The 15787-nt window shown below is 37.3% G+C and overlaps 1 protein-coding gene across 4 annotated transcripts in view; it reads left to right on the top strand.

The window, feature by feature from the left end:
* LOC103478352 (CUB and sushi domain-containing protein 3-like) overlaps positions 1–15787 on the top strand; it is a 244833-nt gene that overhangs the window by 121411 nt on the left and 107635 nt on the right. For all 4 annotated transcript variants that reach the window (XM_017309426.1, XM_008432116.2, XM_008432118.2 and 1 more), the window contains 3 exons: positions 13107–13220; positions 13514–13609; positions 13926–14129. In XM_017309426.1, the coding sequence (XP_017164915.1) occupies positions 13107–13220; positions 13514–13609; positions 13926–14129 (414 nt within the window). The remainder of the gene's footprint in view (positions 1–13106; positions 13221–13513; positions 13610–13925; positions 14130–15787) is intronic.

Raw genomic sequence — 15787 nt, 5'->3', positions numbered from 1 at the left:
CTAACGAAAGCCCCAATGTGGGTTTTGAATATCATATAAAACCATTGGAAATGTGTTGTTAATCTTTGTCAAGTTAATGCTTCCTCTTACAAAAGCAGTAATCCAATGAATGCCATTGCATGAGTGTTCATATCCAAGCACATTATTAGAAAGTTGAGTGGAAGAAAAGTGCGGTAGCAAAAGGTACTCGAGTAACGGGGGATGAAAGCTTACCTTGAGAGAACTGTGTTTAAATCCAAAGGACATGAACCAGAGACAACGTTAGAAGCCTCTTATCTGGGCTAATGCAGCAAAGAATTGAACTGTTAATCAATGATTCAAAGTCTTCTTTTCACATGAAAGTAAATTTTGCATTTCATTTTGAAATCGAGGTCCCAGAGTCTGGGTGAAGAGTACAGAGGCACAGAATCCAAGTTGTTTTACGTTCAGAGCCTCCAGTCATCTGCTGCTGTTTGTCCCCTGATTTTATACGCAGTCAGTGCAGCCGTCAACCTGAAGCACTTCAGGCTTTATTCTTCCAACGAGCTTTATTGTGCCTCTAACTTCATTTTCCAGCAGGGTTTGTGACATTGCCCACACTGGCAAAAGTACCAATCTCTAGTTTAGAACACAGCGTCCTCTGCTTGATTGGCCAGTGAAATTGCGTTGGCGAAACTATTGTTTCATAGACAAGAGACATCAGAACCAAAAGTACAGAGATGAAGCATCAAAACAATCTGAGTTTGTCTAACACCTCGACGAAGCCAGAGGCTGATGTCAATGGATATACTCTTCTGTATCAAAAAATTGTTTACTTCCTCTTGGCATTTGTATTTATTTTATTTTACTCCATTATGTGAGTCTTTTATAGCATAAAGGCCTGAGATCTACATACAAACCAGAGCAGTAAAGTTGGTACTTTTAACCTCCAGATAGGGCTCTTTGAGGAAAAAATTATTTCCTCTCTGTCGCAGCTTGACAGTAGACAATCAGCTTTAGGCAGTATTATAAAAGGAATCACATTTCAGTGTCTCGTACACAGGTGATTGAAATTTGTAACCGCCCAGGGTAGAGTGTCGGATGCGTGTCATATTCTGTCCTTCATATGATCTGTGGCATACCATAATCCTTTGAGACATTGTGTCAGCTTGGTTGCAGTTCCACAATAAATATCATCTCCTGACTCGGCTTCAGTGACCTGAGGGATATATACGTAGGGTTGAGGGTTAAATCATTATGCGAGTCTATTTCTTTTGAGATCACTGCGTTTTTGGAATAAGTCTGCCAACTGATTACATGATCATTTCATAGCATGAAATTGTAATGCAAGCTCTGAAGCCTTTACTTTGAGTTCAGTTAGTTTCCATATCATTTATTTAGCTTCACCAGACAACTCGCTAATCTCTGCATGTGTTCTTTAAGGTTGTAGATTTTCTTAATTGGAGATCATAAACAATGAATAAGCAAATGAGATTTTAAGAGTGCAATTTGTGTTTTTTCATAACATTCGCTAGCTACTCTGGAAAGTTAATAGGAAAAGTGTGCAGTATTGCATGGGGAATCATGGCCTTCAGAGCTTTTACTAAAAAATGAAAAGAAACAAAACACTTCCCCTCTTGTATGTTGTGTTTTTGATATTTTTTCCACAAAAATTGGACCTAAAGAATTACAACATTGGTGCTTTTTTAAAAAATATATTTTGGTCCCAAGATGAGGCTACATCTATTTCTATTTTACATATTTAACTACGTTTTTAGGTTATTTGTAGCTATTTTAGGTTATTTTGTGCTTGTGTCTGTGTCTCACCCTCATGCTGTCTTTTAAAATCTACATTATATTGGCCTCTTGTAATCCCAAACTATATATTGAACTTGTTACAATATTACAATGTTTAATTATTGTTTTTATTGCTTTGGTAGCTGCATTATAATTGTTTTATTTTATTATGACTACAGTGGTTGTGATCAGAGGGGCAGAGTAACAAACAGCTTTAAATCTGTGCTTAAGCATTTGTGAGACCTTTCATTGAATCATAAACATATTGCTAACTACAAAACAACAAGATGATCCAGGATTAGCCTATAGCAGGCTTACTTCCAGAGTTTTCCTGTATTAAGCTTGTAGAAATCTGCAAATCTGGCTTTTTATGGCTTCCTATGGCTTTATTTTCTTGTCCCCCTTTTTTTTTTAAATAAAAGCACAATTTGTGGAAGCATGTCTAATAAGCATCCTGTCAGCAGATTATCCCACCTGAATTGTGGATTTCTGCAGCTTCTCCAGAGTTACTATGCACCTCTCTGCTGCTTGTTTGACTAATGCAGTAATACCTGCCAGGTTAGGGTGACAGCCTTGGCCTGGTAGATTTTAATTTTGCCGGACCGTTATTATTTTCAGATGGAGGTTTGAACATTCCTCTGAGATGTTCAAAGAGCTGAGTATTCTTTTGTAATCCAATCATTCTTGAAACTTCTCTAAAACTATGTATAATCAGTTTGTTGTGGTCCTCAAGATGCTGCTTATGCGTTACATTGTGTCACTTGATCACATAGAATCCCATTAAACTTGTCAAAAATATAAAAATATTTAAGGTATAAATACTCAACACTGTACGCGTATTTACCATTTTGCACTTGATGGTAATTCAAGTCATGTTAAAAAGGTTTGAACAGTTGATACATATTGTCAACATAGAACAAATACATCATGCTTGCTCTTTCATGATTGTTTATTTGGAAATAATCTATGTCCTATTTTAGACAAATGTTTAGACTTATTTTATGAAAAGATTAATTATTCTTTGTACTTTTGCCACTTTCCGTTTGGCACTTCTTGTAAAAATGTAATTGTAATTGTGCAAAACTCACTTTTGTTTACACCAAGTCTAGCAGTCACTGCATGACAATTTCATCACATCCAGCAGAGTGAATAGCCTCTTGACAAGATGGGAAAACGATGTTCAATCTTGTTTTGTGCAATGTTGCACAAAAAGAAAAAGAAAAGTGCTTCTGCCATTCTGGCATTTAGTCCAGGGCGTTTGTTTGTTCACTTAGCCTTTTTATGAACGCTGATGGCTTCAAAGACAGACTTAACTCTGTCAATTAGTGGAACTTTGCAAAGTAAAATCAGGTTGTTTTGATTTTTTAATTGTGTAGAAATTGTTTCATGACATATTGCAGATATTACAAATCAAAGAGAAATGTATTGCGGGTGTCTATAATCTTTCGAAAAAAGTTGATTATTATATGCATTGTTGCATAAAATAATTCCCCATTATTAACTTCCTCGACTTTTAACTTGAGTCAAATCAAATCAACTATTTTCCAAAGATTTTCGACACCCGCAAAGTTAATTATGGCTCAGACTGAACATTGTTAGAATAAACAATGCATCACAGATTTTTATGCCGCTTAACTACAAAGTTGCCCATGTTTGTCACAATGTTGTCCCTAAACTGAATTCCTTACCTTACCCCATGCTTGATTTCAGAAATGTTTTTGCATGGCAAATGACCACTTCAAGTATCTTTTTAAGCCTTTTTGTCAGCTTTTTGAAAGTTTCATTTCACCCAACTCTCTTTGGAAATATTTCCCTAATGGGCCCAGGTGAATTAGATTTTATAGACACAACATTTATTCACCTCTGTTTATCTGCCTGAGGCCTTTTATAGCTCCAGCGTACATGTCTATAACAACAACATATGCATAATGGTTGCTGCAGAATGTGTCAGGAGGCAGGACAGGAGCGCTGACTGATTGCTGTAATAAATCTAGGCTGTAACAAGACGGACAGAAAATGAGCAAGAGAGTCTGTTGAGACTGCAAGGGGGTACCACAGTCGAACAATAGAAAAGAGAAATATAGATCTTTGTGGAATGCAAGTTAGACGGAGAGCATCGTAATGAGTGAGAGATTTATAATGAACAAACACAGAAAATGAGAAGAATGAGACGGAAATGGAGTACTGCTGAGTATGATCATAAAAACGGTGACCCCGGAGGCTAGCTGTTGACTCATCAGTGATGTTTGCTGAGGAGTGAGATTATGCCCCGAGCAACCCTGGCACACACAGAATAACACTTCTTTGTCTACATCATTTTATGATGTATATACCTTCCTCTGTAAAATAACCTAATAGGAAAAGAGAGCAATTTATTGTTGCAGTATAGATGTGAATTGCGCTTTTTGTATGGTTCTCCACAGGTATGCGTCTGCAAGTGTGTAATTATACATTCTGCCTTTTGTTAAATTTCTGTGTCAAACAATCCCATGAGTGACAGCCCTAACTGATTTTGACAACCTGCAGTTTTCAAGGTGATGACATTCTGGCAGCTTATTGTGTCAGCACGTTGCCTTGTGTTGACTGTCAGAAACAGTCCTGCAGAAAATAGCACATTTCGAGTCAGCAAGTGCAAATAATAGTAAATACGGAATATAAAGAGAAACAAGTGTATGTAAAACTGCAAGAAAAACTGCCTCCATGTTTTGTTTTGCTCCCCATTTCGGTGACCAACAGTTTATAGATTAAATATTGTGAGTTATTGGTCTGGATTGAAGCTTATTGGACTAGATGCTGCTCATGCCAAAGAGTAGTTCCATACCTTCTGCCAAAAGGTGTAATACAATTGTACTGCGATAATGGGTCTTTAAATATATATACGTCTGTGCCGTTGTACGGGCCCCTTGGTTTTTGTAAATCAGGTATGTGTATGCTGTCACCGGCCAGAATCTCTGAGGGCCTGTGCTGCCACAAAGCAAATATGACAGGTTCCTTCTCCATAATTCATATCCAGGAGAGCAAACATATGCTTCCGTTTTTTTTTAACCTCTCACCAATCCACTATGCTGTTAGTGTCTTTGACACCTTATCTGAGCTTTGCCTTAAGGCACATGTTACTAATCCAGTGGCTCCGGGTCAAAACGGACTTGCATTATGTTCCAGTTGGATAATGATGGCCTAAGCAGTTGCATTTCGCAGCAGTTCTCCTTAGCTTTCCGCCATCGTTTCATTTTTTACGCTCTTCTGAAAATACAAATATTCAGTGAAATAGGGAGCATTTAATTTGACAAGCTGAGTTTGGTTATTTCAGATGTCAAAGAGTTCATTGGCCTCACTTTAGGAAATATGCTGAGGGAGAAAAGGGATATCTTGCAGTTGTGTACTACTTATATAATGTTTTTACATTTTGGTTAAAAGCTTGAAATCCTAATGTACATGCCTTTTTCCTTTTTAGCTTCATCATGTCTTGTCTGAGTCAAGCTTGGGGAAAGGACGAAAAGTGGACATAATGCAGAATAATGTGCCGAATACAGCAAGACAAAAATGGTTCAGAAATGGCGGGAGCAGTAGAACAAAAAGTTTGAGTTGTTGATCTGACCCTCAAATTCTTCAGATCTCAATCCAATCGAGACTCTATGGCAAGTGCTAAAAAAACAAATTTGATCCATGGAGACTCTACTGCACATCATATAAGGCTTAGAGGATCTTCTGCTAAGATTTTGGTGCCAGATACACAGTACGCCTTCTGTGATCCGGTGCCTTGGCAGATTAGGGCTTTATTGACAGCAAAAAAGGGACCAATACACTGATAGAAAGGTGGACATAATGTTATGCCAGATTTGTACAGCATCACAAATATTTATTTCCAATATGATCTGTAAGATTGAAAGGGTTGAAACAGTTCCCAGTTAGATACCCACATATTAATCTCTATATGTTTTCCTGCCTGTAATTTAAGATAGAACATAATTATGCACATAATGCATAATCTGTCCAGAGGCCTTTTCTATTTTTGCAAAAATGAACTGGGGTTTATGTGAAAAATTGCACTGAAGAGGAGTTAAGTGGTTATTTAATACCTATACAGTTGATGAGTCATAAATATAATACACTCTCAGTTCTCTTATATGTACGAGTGAATCAGAAAGTAGGTGGATAGTCGGGATTTAAACATCTGCATTTCAAGCAAATGCATTGTTTGCTTTACATATGGTAAACATTATTACATTACCATATTCTTTCTTCGTTGCCTCTGAATAAGATTCATACCGAGTAGATAGGGTCTAGGCATCATTGTGTCTATAAATTTCTACATAGCGGTTATTTGTCTTTAAATAAACATGTTTTTTTTCCACACTGACTTTCTGAGGAGAAATTATGAGTAGTTGGTATCTCAGTCACATTGGGAGAGTCCCTTAAAGAATCCCGGCCATCGTGTTTTACGGCAGTGAGTTTGCATGTTCTCCGATGCTGTTCACGGTCTCCAGGCTGAAGTACACTCGGAATGGGTTTTGAAGGCTAAAGAAAATAGCTTTGTTATATTAAAAGTTCACCAAAAATATTAAAGATGTTCTGTAGCATCAGAACTGAAAATAAAAACCACTTGAATTTAAAATCATTTCACAATAATTTTTTTTTTTTGGTTTGTTTTTGTTTTTTTTCTTCCTTTCAGAATCTTAGAGTAAGACAAAAATCCAAATAAGAATTTCAACCATGAGTTTCATTTTTCTGTTTTTCCTGTTTGGCAGGGATACAAAAGTTTTGTGAACAAGCATAAATTACACAAAGCATAATCCATTTGACCATGTTCATTCTTTCACAAGATAAAAGATCAAATGCCGCGGGAAGGAAAAAGACGTAGACTGAAATAGACTTTGCAAGATTATGTAATTTCTCTTCTTGCAATATTGTAATGATCTTATCTGCAGCATGTGCCCTTGTTTTTGACAAGGGCTTTTTGAAAGGACTCCATAAACAAAGCTGAAATCATAAAGATAACAGATGAAAAGTGCAGCCAAATTTTATTATGTGTTACAGTTCAGCAAATCAGATATCTGTTCCTTTCTTGCTCTCGCTTTTTCTTGAAAGGAGTCTCCATTTTATTTCAGATCATGGACTCAAATAATAGATGCAGCTTTAGCTATCTCTTCAGATCAGTCACACATTCTTATCAATTATATGATTCTGTTAACATGGAATTAAGTATCCATTAAGGGTGAACCGAATGCAGTTTTCTGGCCGATCGCAGATTACCAATATTTAAAAAACCTGATCTGTCGATTCAGATTTTGAACTATATCAACTTTTTTTGTCTGAAATGTCGGTAAAAGTAGCAAGAAAGTCGCAGAGTCAACAACAGTGGGGTGTGTTAACTGCAAACATGTTGACATGACCTGGTGGGCAGGTCTGTTGGTCAAACCTCTCATGACAGAGGAGAAGAAGACGGTGGTTGATTTTACCTTGGGTGAGGTAAATAAGATTGTGGAAAAAGATTGTAAAGATCGGCCGATCACCAATCTCCCAAAATGAAGGACAAAATTGATCAGGACACATAAAAAATATTTCTGGTTTTGGCATCATCTCTGGGAATAAGAAGGATTTATTGACGTATGAGCCTGGAATTATGTATTACAGTTTTTATCTTAATACAAACATTTTCACCCTCTGAGTCTAGATATATTTGAATACGGTTGATAAAGATAAAACAGACTTTAGTGGCACAACTTGTTTAAATTAAAGCAAAGGTCATGGAATGCATAAATTGTTATACATCACACTAAAGTAAAAGTAGAAAAAAGTCCTTCACATAAATCATTTTGCATCACACACTGTGATTGTGGAAGTGTTTTGCACTTTTGATCTCACATTGCTCACCTTAATATCGTCTGAGTGCTGCTCACACTCTTCACGATGTATTTGCTGACCAGGTACACCCATACAACAGTCGGCACATTTTCAGAGAGATACGTCCACAGCGTCACAGACTTTGTCATCAGGCACTCCAAATGGCTCCATGAGCATGGCATTGATTTAAAATTACTTTACATGCCTGCACTGTTTTCAGATCCCCTACAATAGGGCACTTAAGAGATGTGAAACGTTGGTTGACAAACTGTGGATGTGGTGGCAAATATCTGCAGTCACTGTTTGTTTGAACTTTTATTTAACTAGAACCAAGTTTCTACGCTGAGCTGTTTTGAAGAAGTTTTTTTTACAGTTTGCTTTAGATCTATGTCTTTGAACTCTTACGGTATTTATTCCTCATGAATGCCAACAAACAATAGAGGACTTCACAACATTTCTCACAGTATGAGGTCGAAACAAAAGTATTCATACAATGCCCAACCTCAAATTCTGCCACATCTTTGAAGTATGTGTGTTCTCTATTCTTTCGATTTTTGCGTTTGTCTATTGAAATGCAAATTTGAGTGTTAAATTGCATCAGTGATGCATACATTACTTTTCCAAAGATGTCAACATGTCATTGTTTTTACTATTTTTAAGGATCAAGAAAAATCTAGTCCTTGAAGTTTAATGCTCCCTGTGTGTCTTCAAGTGGTCGAAAAAACATTAACTAAATATAATTAGCAGGCAGGGTGGGATGCTGGTTAAGCTGATCATCATATTGAGTTGAGACAATTTTTATCAGTTCATATAGAGTGTGTTTGACAAAAAAACATTGTATTGGACAATGATAATATCTGTTCTTTACTGTGATATTTGCGTTGTAAACTTCATAGAAGTGGAACAATATGTGTAGCATATATGGCGTTTCGGACATGCAACACACGACTGGTTTTGGATTAAAAGCAGAACTGAATAACGCTTTGCTTATGAGCATGTGTGTATTCAAGCATTCATGTCTGAGGTTACATGCTTTTGTTTACAAAGCAATAACATGTGAACCAGTTGAGCACTGGTGTGCTTATATCACAGAGTAGAGCTACTCTTAGACACAACCTTCTCTTATTCAGATTTGGCAAATCATTCTTATAGTTAATAAACAGGTTTTTTGTGTCTTGTGTAAGTACACCTCGTTTTTCTTTTGCTTTTCGTTGTTTCTTTGGCATCTTTAAATTGGTGTTACTTTGATGTAATTGAAAGTGACATGACAAGAGATATGCAAGGCTGCTTACCAATGAAAAGGGAGATTAGCCATATGTACTTTTTAAGTATAACCTTTTTATTTTGCTTGAAGCCAGCCTCTGTCTGAGCAGACTTTCAAAAGGTGGTAACTTGCTTCCAGAGGATCCTAAAGTGTTCACACTACATTCAGTCATTCACACATTTACACACACACTCACACGCCAATAATGGTGAGCTACTACATTGTAGCCACAGCTGCCTTGGGGCAATCTGACATAAGTTAGACTGCCATGCACCATTGTGGAAAATACATTTGTATTGAATTGCACATTTTTAGTTTTTGTTCATGGTATTATGTTCTTCTCTTGCAGTATTTTTCTATTCTGTATGCCAAATTTTTTTCCTCACAGAATAAAAATGCATATGAAGATACGCAACACGGAAATAGAGAAATTCCATGCATCGTTTTTTGTCTTTGTCTTTGTCCTAGGACTGACGGATAACCTTTCCAGTATTTACCCCAGAGTTGAGGCTGAATGACGTTTGAAATAAGATTTTAATACTTTCTCTAAATTAAAACATGCAGCAGTCTTTGTTAATTATTAATCTTTGTTAACTTGATTTTTTTCAGCCATTTGTACACTATGTAATTGAAATTGAATAAGACAGAATTCATTTACTTTAGATGAAAAAATGAAAAAAAGTTCATAATTTATTTTCATAACTTATGCCTCGTAGGAATAAAATGTCATTTCTATTAGAGTACCTGGTGTTCGGCTGAAAACAATCATATTGTTGCCTACAGCATCTGGTGCAGGCATGTTCTTTTCCATATGCCAGAAATGGCCTAGTGTAAAATATTAATGGTGCCATGATTTAGGGGGGGGTCGTCCTGTCAAATCTGTCAGGTTTACTTGCTTCAATCAAAGTCTGGTTCTGTACTTGTAGACATTTGCTGGCATTTGAAAGCTAGAATCTATTGAAATTATACAATGCATAAAAACTGGACCTGATAATGAACTTGTGATAATTCATTCAGCACCAATTTTGCAAAACGTGGAGATGAATAAAAGAGATGCACACAAGGGACATGCAGCTCATGCTGCTTATTACACAGCATGATTTAAGCTGCAGTTTTTGCTGTGAATTATTACCATTCATACAGCACCTCTATGTGCACAGGCATGCACGGTTGCACAAATCCAGACATGTGTTGTCTCTAAGGTAGTGATCCATTTTGGCAAGTCTGTTCATTTGGTTAGAAAATCTGATTATTTTCAAGGGCATGTACACACTGATATAATCTGGAACGCTTCATTGGAAATATTTGTACAAGACATTGTTTAAATAATCCCTCCTCTGTTGTTGCAAGTTCTTTCTCACTTTTTAAAATGAAAGTAAGATTTAATCATTAATTAGGTCATAAATGGTAAGATCCTCATTTCTAATTTTATCAAGTAAATGTTTTTCAACTTAATTATAGTTGAGATTTGAGTTTGAATTTGTTTAGAAACCCCTGCTGAAAAACTCATGGACAGAAGCCGATACTATGTTAGCTTGGCATCCACTCTGGCCATTCATCCCTTCAATGATTATCTTTTCTGATTTGCTGGCATGTATGTTACATGCCAGCAAATCACAGCAAAGCCAATCATTAGAATAGTTAAATTTTCTTGTTTTGCACATTCACTTTTTTTGCCATTAATCCATCAGTATGCTAAGGTTAGCTTTGCGCTGTGTAAACAGAAAACAGATTAACACATTTAATTAGGCCATATTTGGATGAACAAGCTGGCAATTGCTTTTCATCATAAACATAGTCAGGCTGACTCAAATTTTGTTTAGTTCTTATCTTAATGACAGCACAATCTTTGTCCTCGCCTTCATTTTCATTGGATTTAAAAATATCCTGAAATATACGGACAAGACGATATAGTAAGTGGGCTGCTTTACATGTGTACACTTAGTAGGAATTGCTTGTTCAATCTGTTCAGGTGCTTTTGTAAGTTCTGGTTGTTTATGCTTTCTGCTATCGTCTTATTGATACTTAAACCTGTAATCTCATGTCGATCCTTTCCCTATGCGAGTTATTATATTGTTGTCAGTTGAGTTAAAGGTTTCACAAACCATAATCTCTACAAGACATTTCCAGTTTTATTGTCACTTCTTGTTTGGATTTACCAGGTCTGACCAGCCTCTGCTGGCACCACATCCTCCACAGTTCAGTCTGTTACAGTACTGTACCTCTCTTCACTTAGATGTCCACAATGTACAGCCACAGCTTTGATTGTAGATTATCATAAGATGCTCTAAGAGGAAGTAGAACTGTAGACTACACTCTAAGAATATGGCGTTCATTAGGGGCAATGGTGGCGGCAGTGCTAGGAGTTTGCCCTGCTTTTGGTGGGTCGCCGGTTTCATTAACGTTCCTTTTGCCTTTGTTGCTGTGTCCTTTTGCAAGACACATCACTCATCTTGCTTGCTGGAATGAATTCATTCATTCCAGATGAATGAATTTAGTCCATTCATCTGGAAGTTGTCAATGACCATTGGCCTTTTTGTTGGTCAAAAAGGCCAATGGCACATTATTATTTTATTCTCAAAAAATGCCAGGGTAATTTGAGAAGGTTTACCCACATAGACAAAGCAAAAACTGTATGCAACCTTGACAAAAAGTAGAATGCAGGTCTTCTATTTGATCTTATGGTGCTTATGGACACCATAAGATCAAGGTGGAGCTGTAGAAAAAAATGCTGTCCAGTTTGGAAATCCCTGGACCTTCTTCTCACTTTCTCTGATGATAATGTTTTGTTGGTGTGTGCTGGAACAATAGGCAACAAGTTTGCAGTGGAAATCAAAAAAATAGGGATCTTTGCTTTATTTTCAGAAGTTCAAATATCTCAATGATTTAAGGGATCAGAATATGGTGTGGAAGATCAACAGAGGGGATTTAGTCTTCCTGTATGCATGTGTTACTCAGCACTGTTGTAGTAAATTATACATGGAAGAAAATTAGATTGTGGGGCCACCTCAATAGTAATACTGATCGAAGCTCTTGAGGTACTGGCCCATTTGTGTTTCACCCTTCACTTAAGACAATAAAATATTGATCATGACCAAAAAAATAAAATTTTCCGTACAAGCAGCTAAAACAAACTTCTGCCTTTAGGTTTAGACTCAATCAGTGAGGAGCTTGGCTTGTCTAGAGGAACTTTGAGTAAAGCTACATTTTCTATTCCATATCAAAAGGAGTTAGCTGTGGGGACCTGCTCAGGATTTCTCTTGGACAATTCTTCTTTCAGATTTTCTGGGCAAATCCTACTGGGAGAAGCCCTCAGCACAGAACAAGAACTTGTTGAAGATATTATAGTTTTGAAATGCCTCTATATTGCATTCCGCTATTACAAGCTGGAGAGTGCCACTGGTGAAAAGTATGTTGAGGTTTTCCTCTTAAACATTGTAAGAACCACATTGATGGATGGAATGAGTTTGGTTGATCACAAAGATATTGTTTGATTGTTTTAATGTGTAGAGCTTTAGGAATACCCTCAGAAAGGAAGTGTGTTTACCATTTGTGTTGTCTGAAGGTTATTTTCCATATGTTAAATGTCATAGCACAAGAACATCACATTGGCACTGTGTGGGTTTAATGAGGAAGAGGGACAAATGAACAAAAGCTGTGTAAAGCTAATAAAAAGTATATTATTTTAAGGAATTGGATAAAATCCAGTAACCTAACACAGTCAGAGACATGAGTTAGATAATTTACTGTAGTTTTCATGTTATTGTGGCCTGCATACCAAATGTTTTGTTGTTGTTTTTTATATACATTCAGCTAAATTTTTTTTACAAATTGTCTATTTGTACAAATCTTAATTTATAGACTTTTAATTGTATAAATGATCCAGAAGTCGGAGTTGAGTGAATTAATAAATAAAGAAAACGTGGTCTTAATAAAAGGAACTGGATTTAAATGAGAAAAAGCAGCCAACGTTGAAAGAAAAACTTTAAAAGATCTTTCAAAAGCTTTGATAATAAGATATTGTTCCAGAGCATTTTAAAGAGACTAATAAAATGTCTCTTTGGAAGCAAGAAGTAATGACATGATGACTAAGTCACTGAATGGGAACGGCCCCAATACCCAGGAACAGAGCGAAGTGTTTTCAGTTGTATTTAGCTTCTCATAACTCATATGATATATAACTCATGTACTTCATAACTCATTATCTTCTGCAATTTGTCTCTTTCCATGATTCTCTTTTCAGTGCTTTTTGGTCAGTTTGTGGTGTTTCAGACTTTGCCCACTGATGTGGTCGAAATCTATGATGGACCTTCTACAGATTCAGCCCTTCTCTCGTCCATTTATGGATCTCACTCAGGTAGCCACGTCACCCGGACTTACAGTTTAAGTTATTCAATTTTCTTCCTCATACTGTCATTAGAATTTGACTTAATTAAAATGTTTGTTTTAAAGAAGAGCGAGCACAAACCTGTTGTCTTCTAAATTCCAATCAAATCACTTTTCCCTAGACAAATGTAGAACGTAAACAGTTTCCTGTTCTCAAAAGACGAGGTGACCATCAAGCTCAGCATCTATTGTCTTTGAATCGGCTCCCAGAATCAAGCTATTAACATCTGTCTTGATTGCATCTCTTTTGTATTTCTGATTTAGGTGAGACGCTTCCTTTAAGTTCAGGAAACAAGATAACACTCAAGTTTACTGCAAATGGAACAGACACAGCCAAAGGATTTCATTTTGTTTACCAAGGTAAGGTTTACTTTTTTTCTCCACTTATATAAAGCATTTATCCTTGCTGCTATTACATAAAGTCAGCAGAAGAGTGCCAATGGATGAGGCTGGGCATAACTTAGCAGAGCAGAATGATGTGATGTCAAATAGCCTGTCTTGGCACTGAGGATGAGAGTGACAAATAAAGTGTGAGAAGACTCACAAGGGCTTTCTGTATCCTTCTGCCTTCTTTGTCTTGCCATCTCCTCTTCTCCCTGTTGCCTGTCTGCCTAACACACCCACCACTCTTTGGCTTTCTTTCTTTGATTCTTGCTACCTCCCCTTTTATCCATAGCTGTACCTCGGACCAGTGCCACTCAGTGTAGCTCAGTCCCTGAGCCCCGATTTGGGAAGAGGATAGGGAACGACTTTGGCATCGGCATGGTGGTGCTCTTTGAATGCAATCCAGGCTACACACTGCACGGCTCCAACGCCATCAGGTGCGAGGCCGTGCCCAATGCCCTGGCCCAGTGGAATGGCACTGTGCCCACGTGTGCTGGTAAGCACTCTCATCACCCAGCTCTCGCTATACTCCCCTGTATGCGCTCAGACACACACCAACACTCAGAAAGAGGAGACATTATAAAGTTACCTATGTTTCTGATCAGACGAAAATGAAGATGGTAGCATAAATATTTAAGGTACTAATAATTCTTGTTAGTTTCTACAATTTACCGTAAGGTTTGATGCATAACTTCATTAGCTTTACTCAACTGAATCACTGCTAACATTTTGGTATGCTTATAAAAAGTTTTGCTTAGACCTTCTGTTCACTTCTTTTGCAAAGCATCTGAGGGGATACTCAATGTTTTAATCGTAAATTTATTTTCAACTAGCAACACTAATGGATTACTGTTTTTAACATGGTAATTGTTAAAAACACTGACTTTCATCCCGACTACTGCAGTGCATGAGATCCCACGATCTCGCTGCTTTGCGAGGGAGATTGTAAGATCTACATGAAGTTATGACCACTGACAGGTGAAGCATTTATCATCATGGCTCACATTTGTGGATGAAAGACATGTTAGGCTAAAACGTTTTATTCATAAAACTGGCTCCATTTAGAGGCAGAAAAAGTGGAGAAGGGTCTAAGTGAAGGGGCAGAAATGAACAGTAGTGAACCAATGACAGGGTTATGGATGGTCAAGGCTCACTAATGCAAATAGGGAGTGAAGACTGTCCCAGTGGTCTGATTCAACAAATGAGCAACTGCAGCTGAAATCACTTTATAGTTCTGATGGAATGCTGTCAGAATAAACAGCGCTTTGCAGTTTGTAGCATGTGTGGCTGCACATCAGGAAGGCTTTTGCTCTGATGGCTGGTCAACAGGATAATTTCGTACATCTTAACAGAAAAACAGTCGAGAATGGTTTAAGATGCAGAACAACACATTTAAGTTGTTCATTTTTGCAGTTCTTTCCATGTCGACTTCTGCTAAGATCTTGGTGCCAGTAAGCAAAGAACAGTTTCAAGGGTCTAGAGGAGTCTATGCCTTAATGGGTCAGAGCTATCTTTGCAACAGACACTATTTTTCAAGCTACCACAATGTTTCTTTTATGATTTCAAAACTTGATTATATGTATGGGGGATTTTTCTGCCATAAAACAAGAGCTTTCAGTCTGAAAGCAGGATTTCATGTCTTTTATTCTCAGTGGGTGGTGCACAGCCTGCACCACCCACTGGATGTAGGAAGTTGGTTGGGTGTCCAAACTCCTGCCTAAGATCAGAAGGCTGTTAATGATCAGTAGCACACGGCTGGCAGAGGTTTAGTGTACTAGGAGCAGAAAGCTGACATCGTTGTTTCTCCCTACATCCAGTGGGTGGCGCAGGTTGCTACAATCATAGTAGCCACACAGGCACACCCGCTAGAAGTAAACAAACCACACAGTACATCACTTTCATTCTATTGGCTGAGAGGTTGCCAGGCGACTGTCCTAAAAGACTTTTCCAAAAGCGAGCAGAAAGTCAGAGCAGAGACCAAGTGTGAACAATCATTACAAGTTTTGAGAAGAAAGACATGAAATTCTGCTTTCAAAATAAAAACATAAGCAAAAGTATTACGCGTTTTTTTAAAATATTTTGTCTTTTTCTACTCTTGAAAACAAGCAAAGATAGAGAAAAAAACATAAAATTTTTTTCTATTATACAATAACA

The sequence above is a fragment of the Poecilia reticulata genome, linkage group LG16, assembly GCF_000633615.1.
Source record: "Poecilia reticulata strain Guanapo linkage group LG16, Guppy_female_1.0+MT, whole genome shotgun sequence".
NCBI lineage: Eukaryota > Metazoa > Chordata > Actinopteri > Cyprinodontiformes > Poeciliidae > Poecilia > Poecilia reticulata.
Note: the sequence above shows the minus strand (reverse complement) of the source record. Positions and strands in the feature narration are given on the sequence as shown.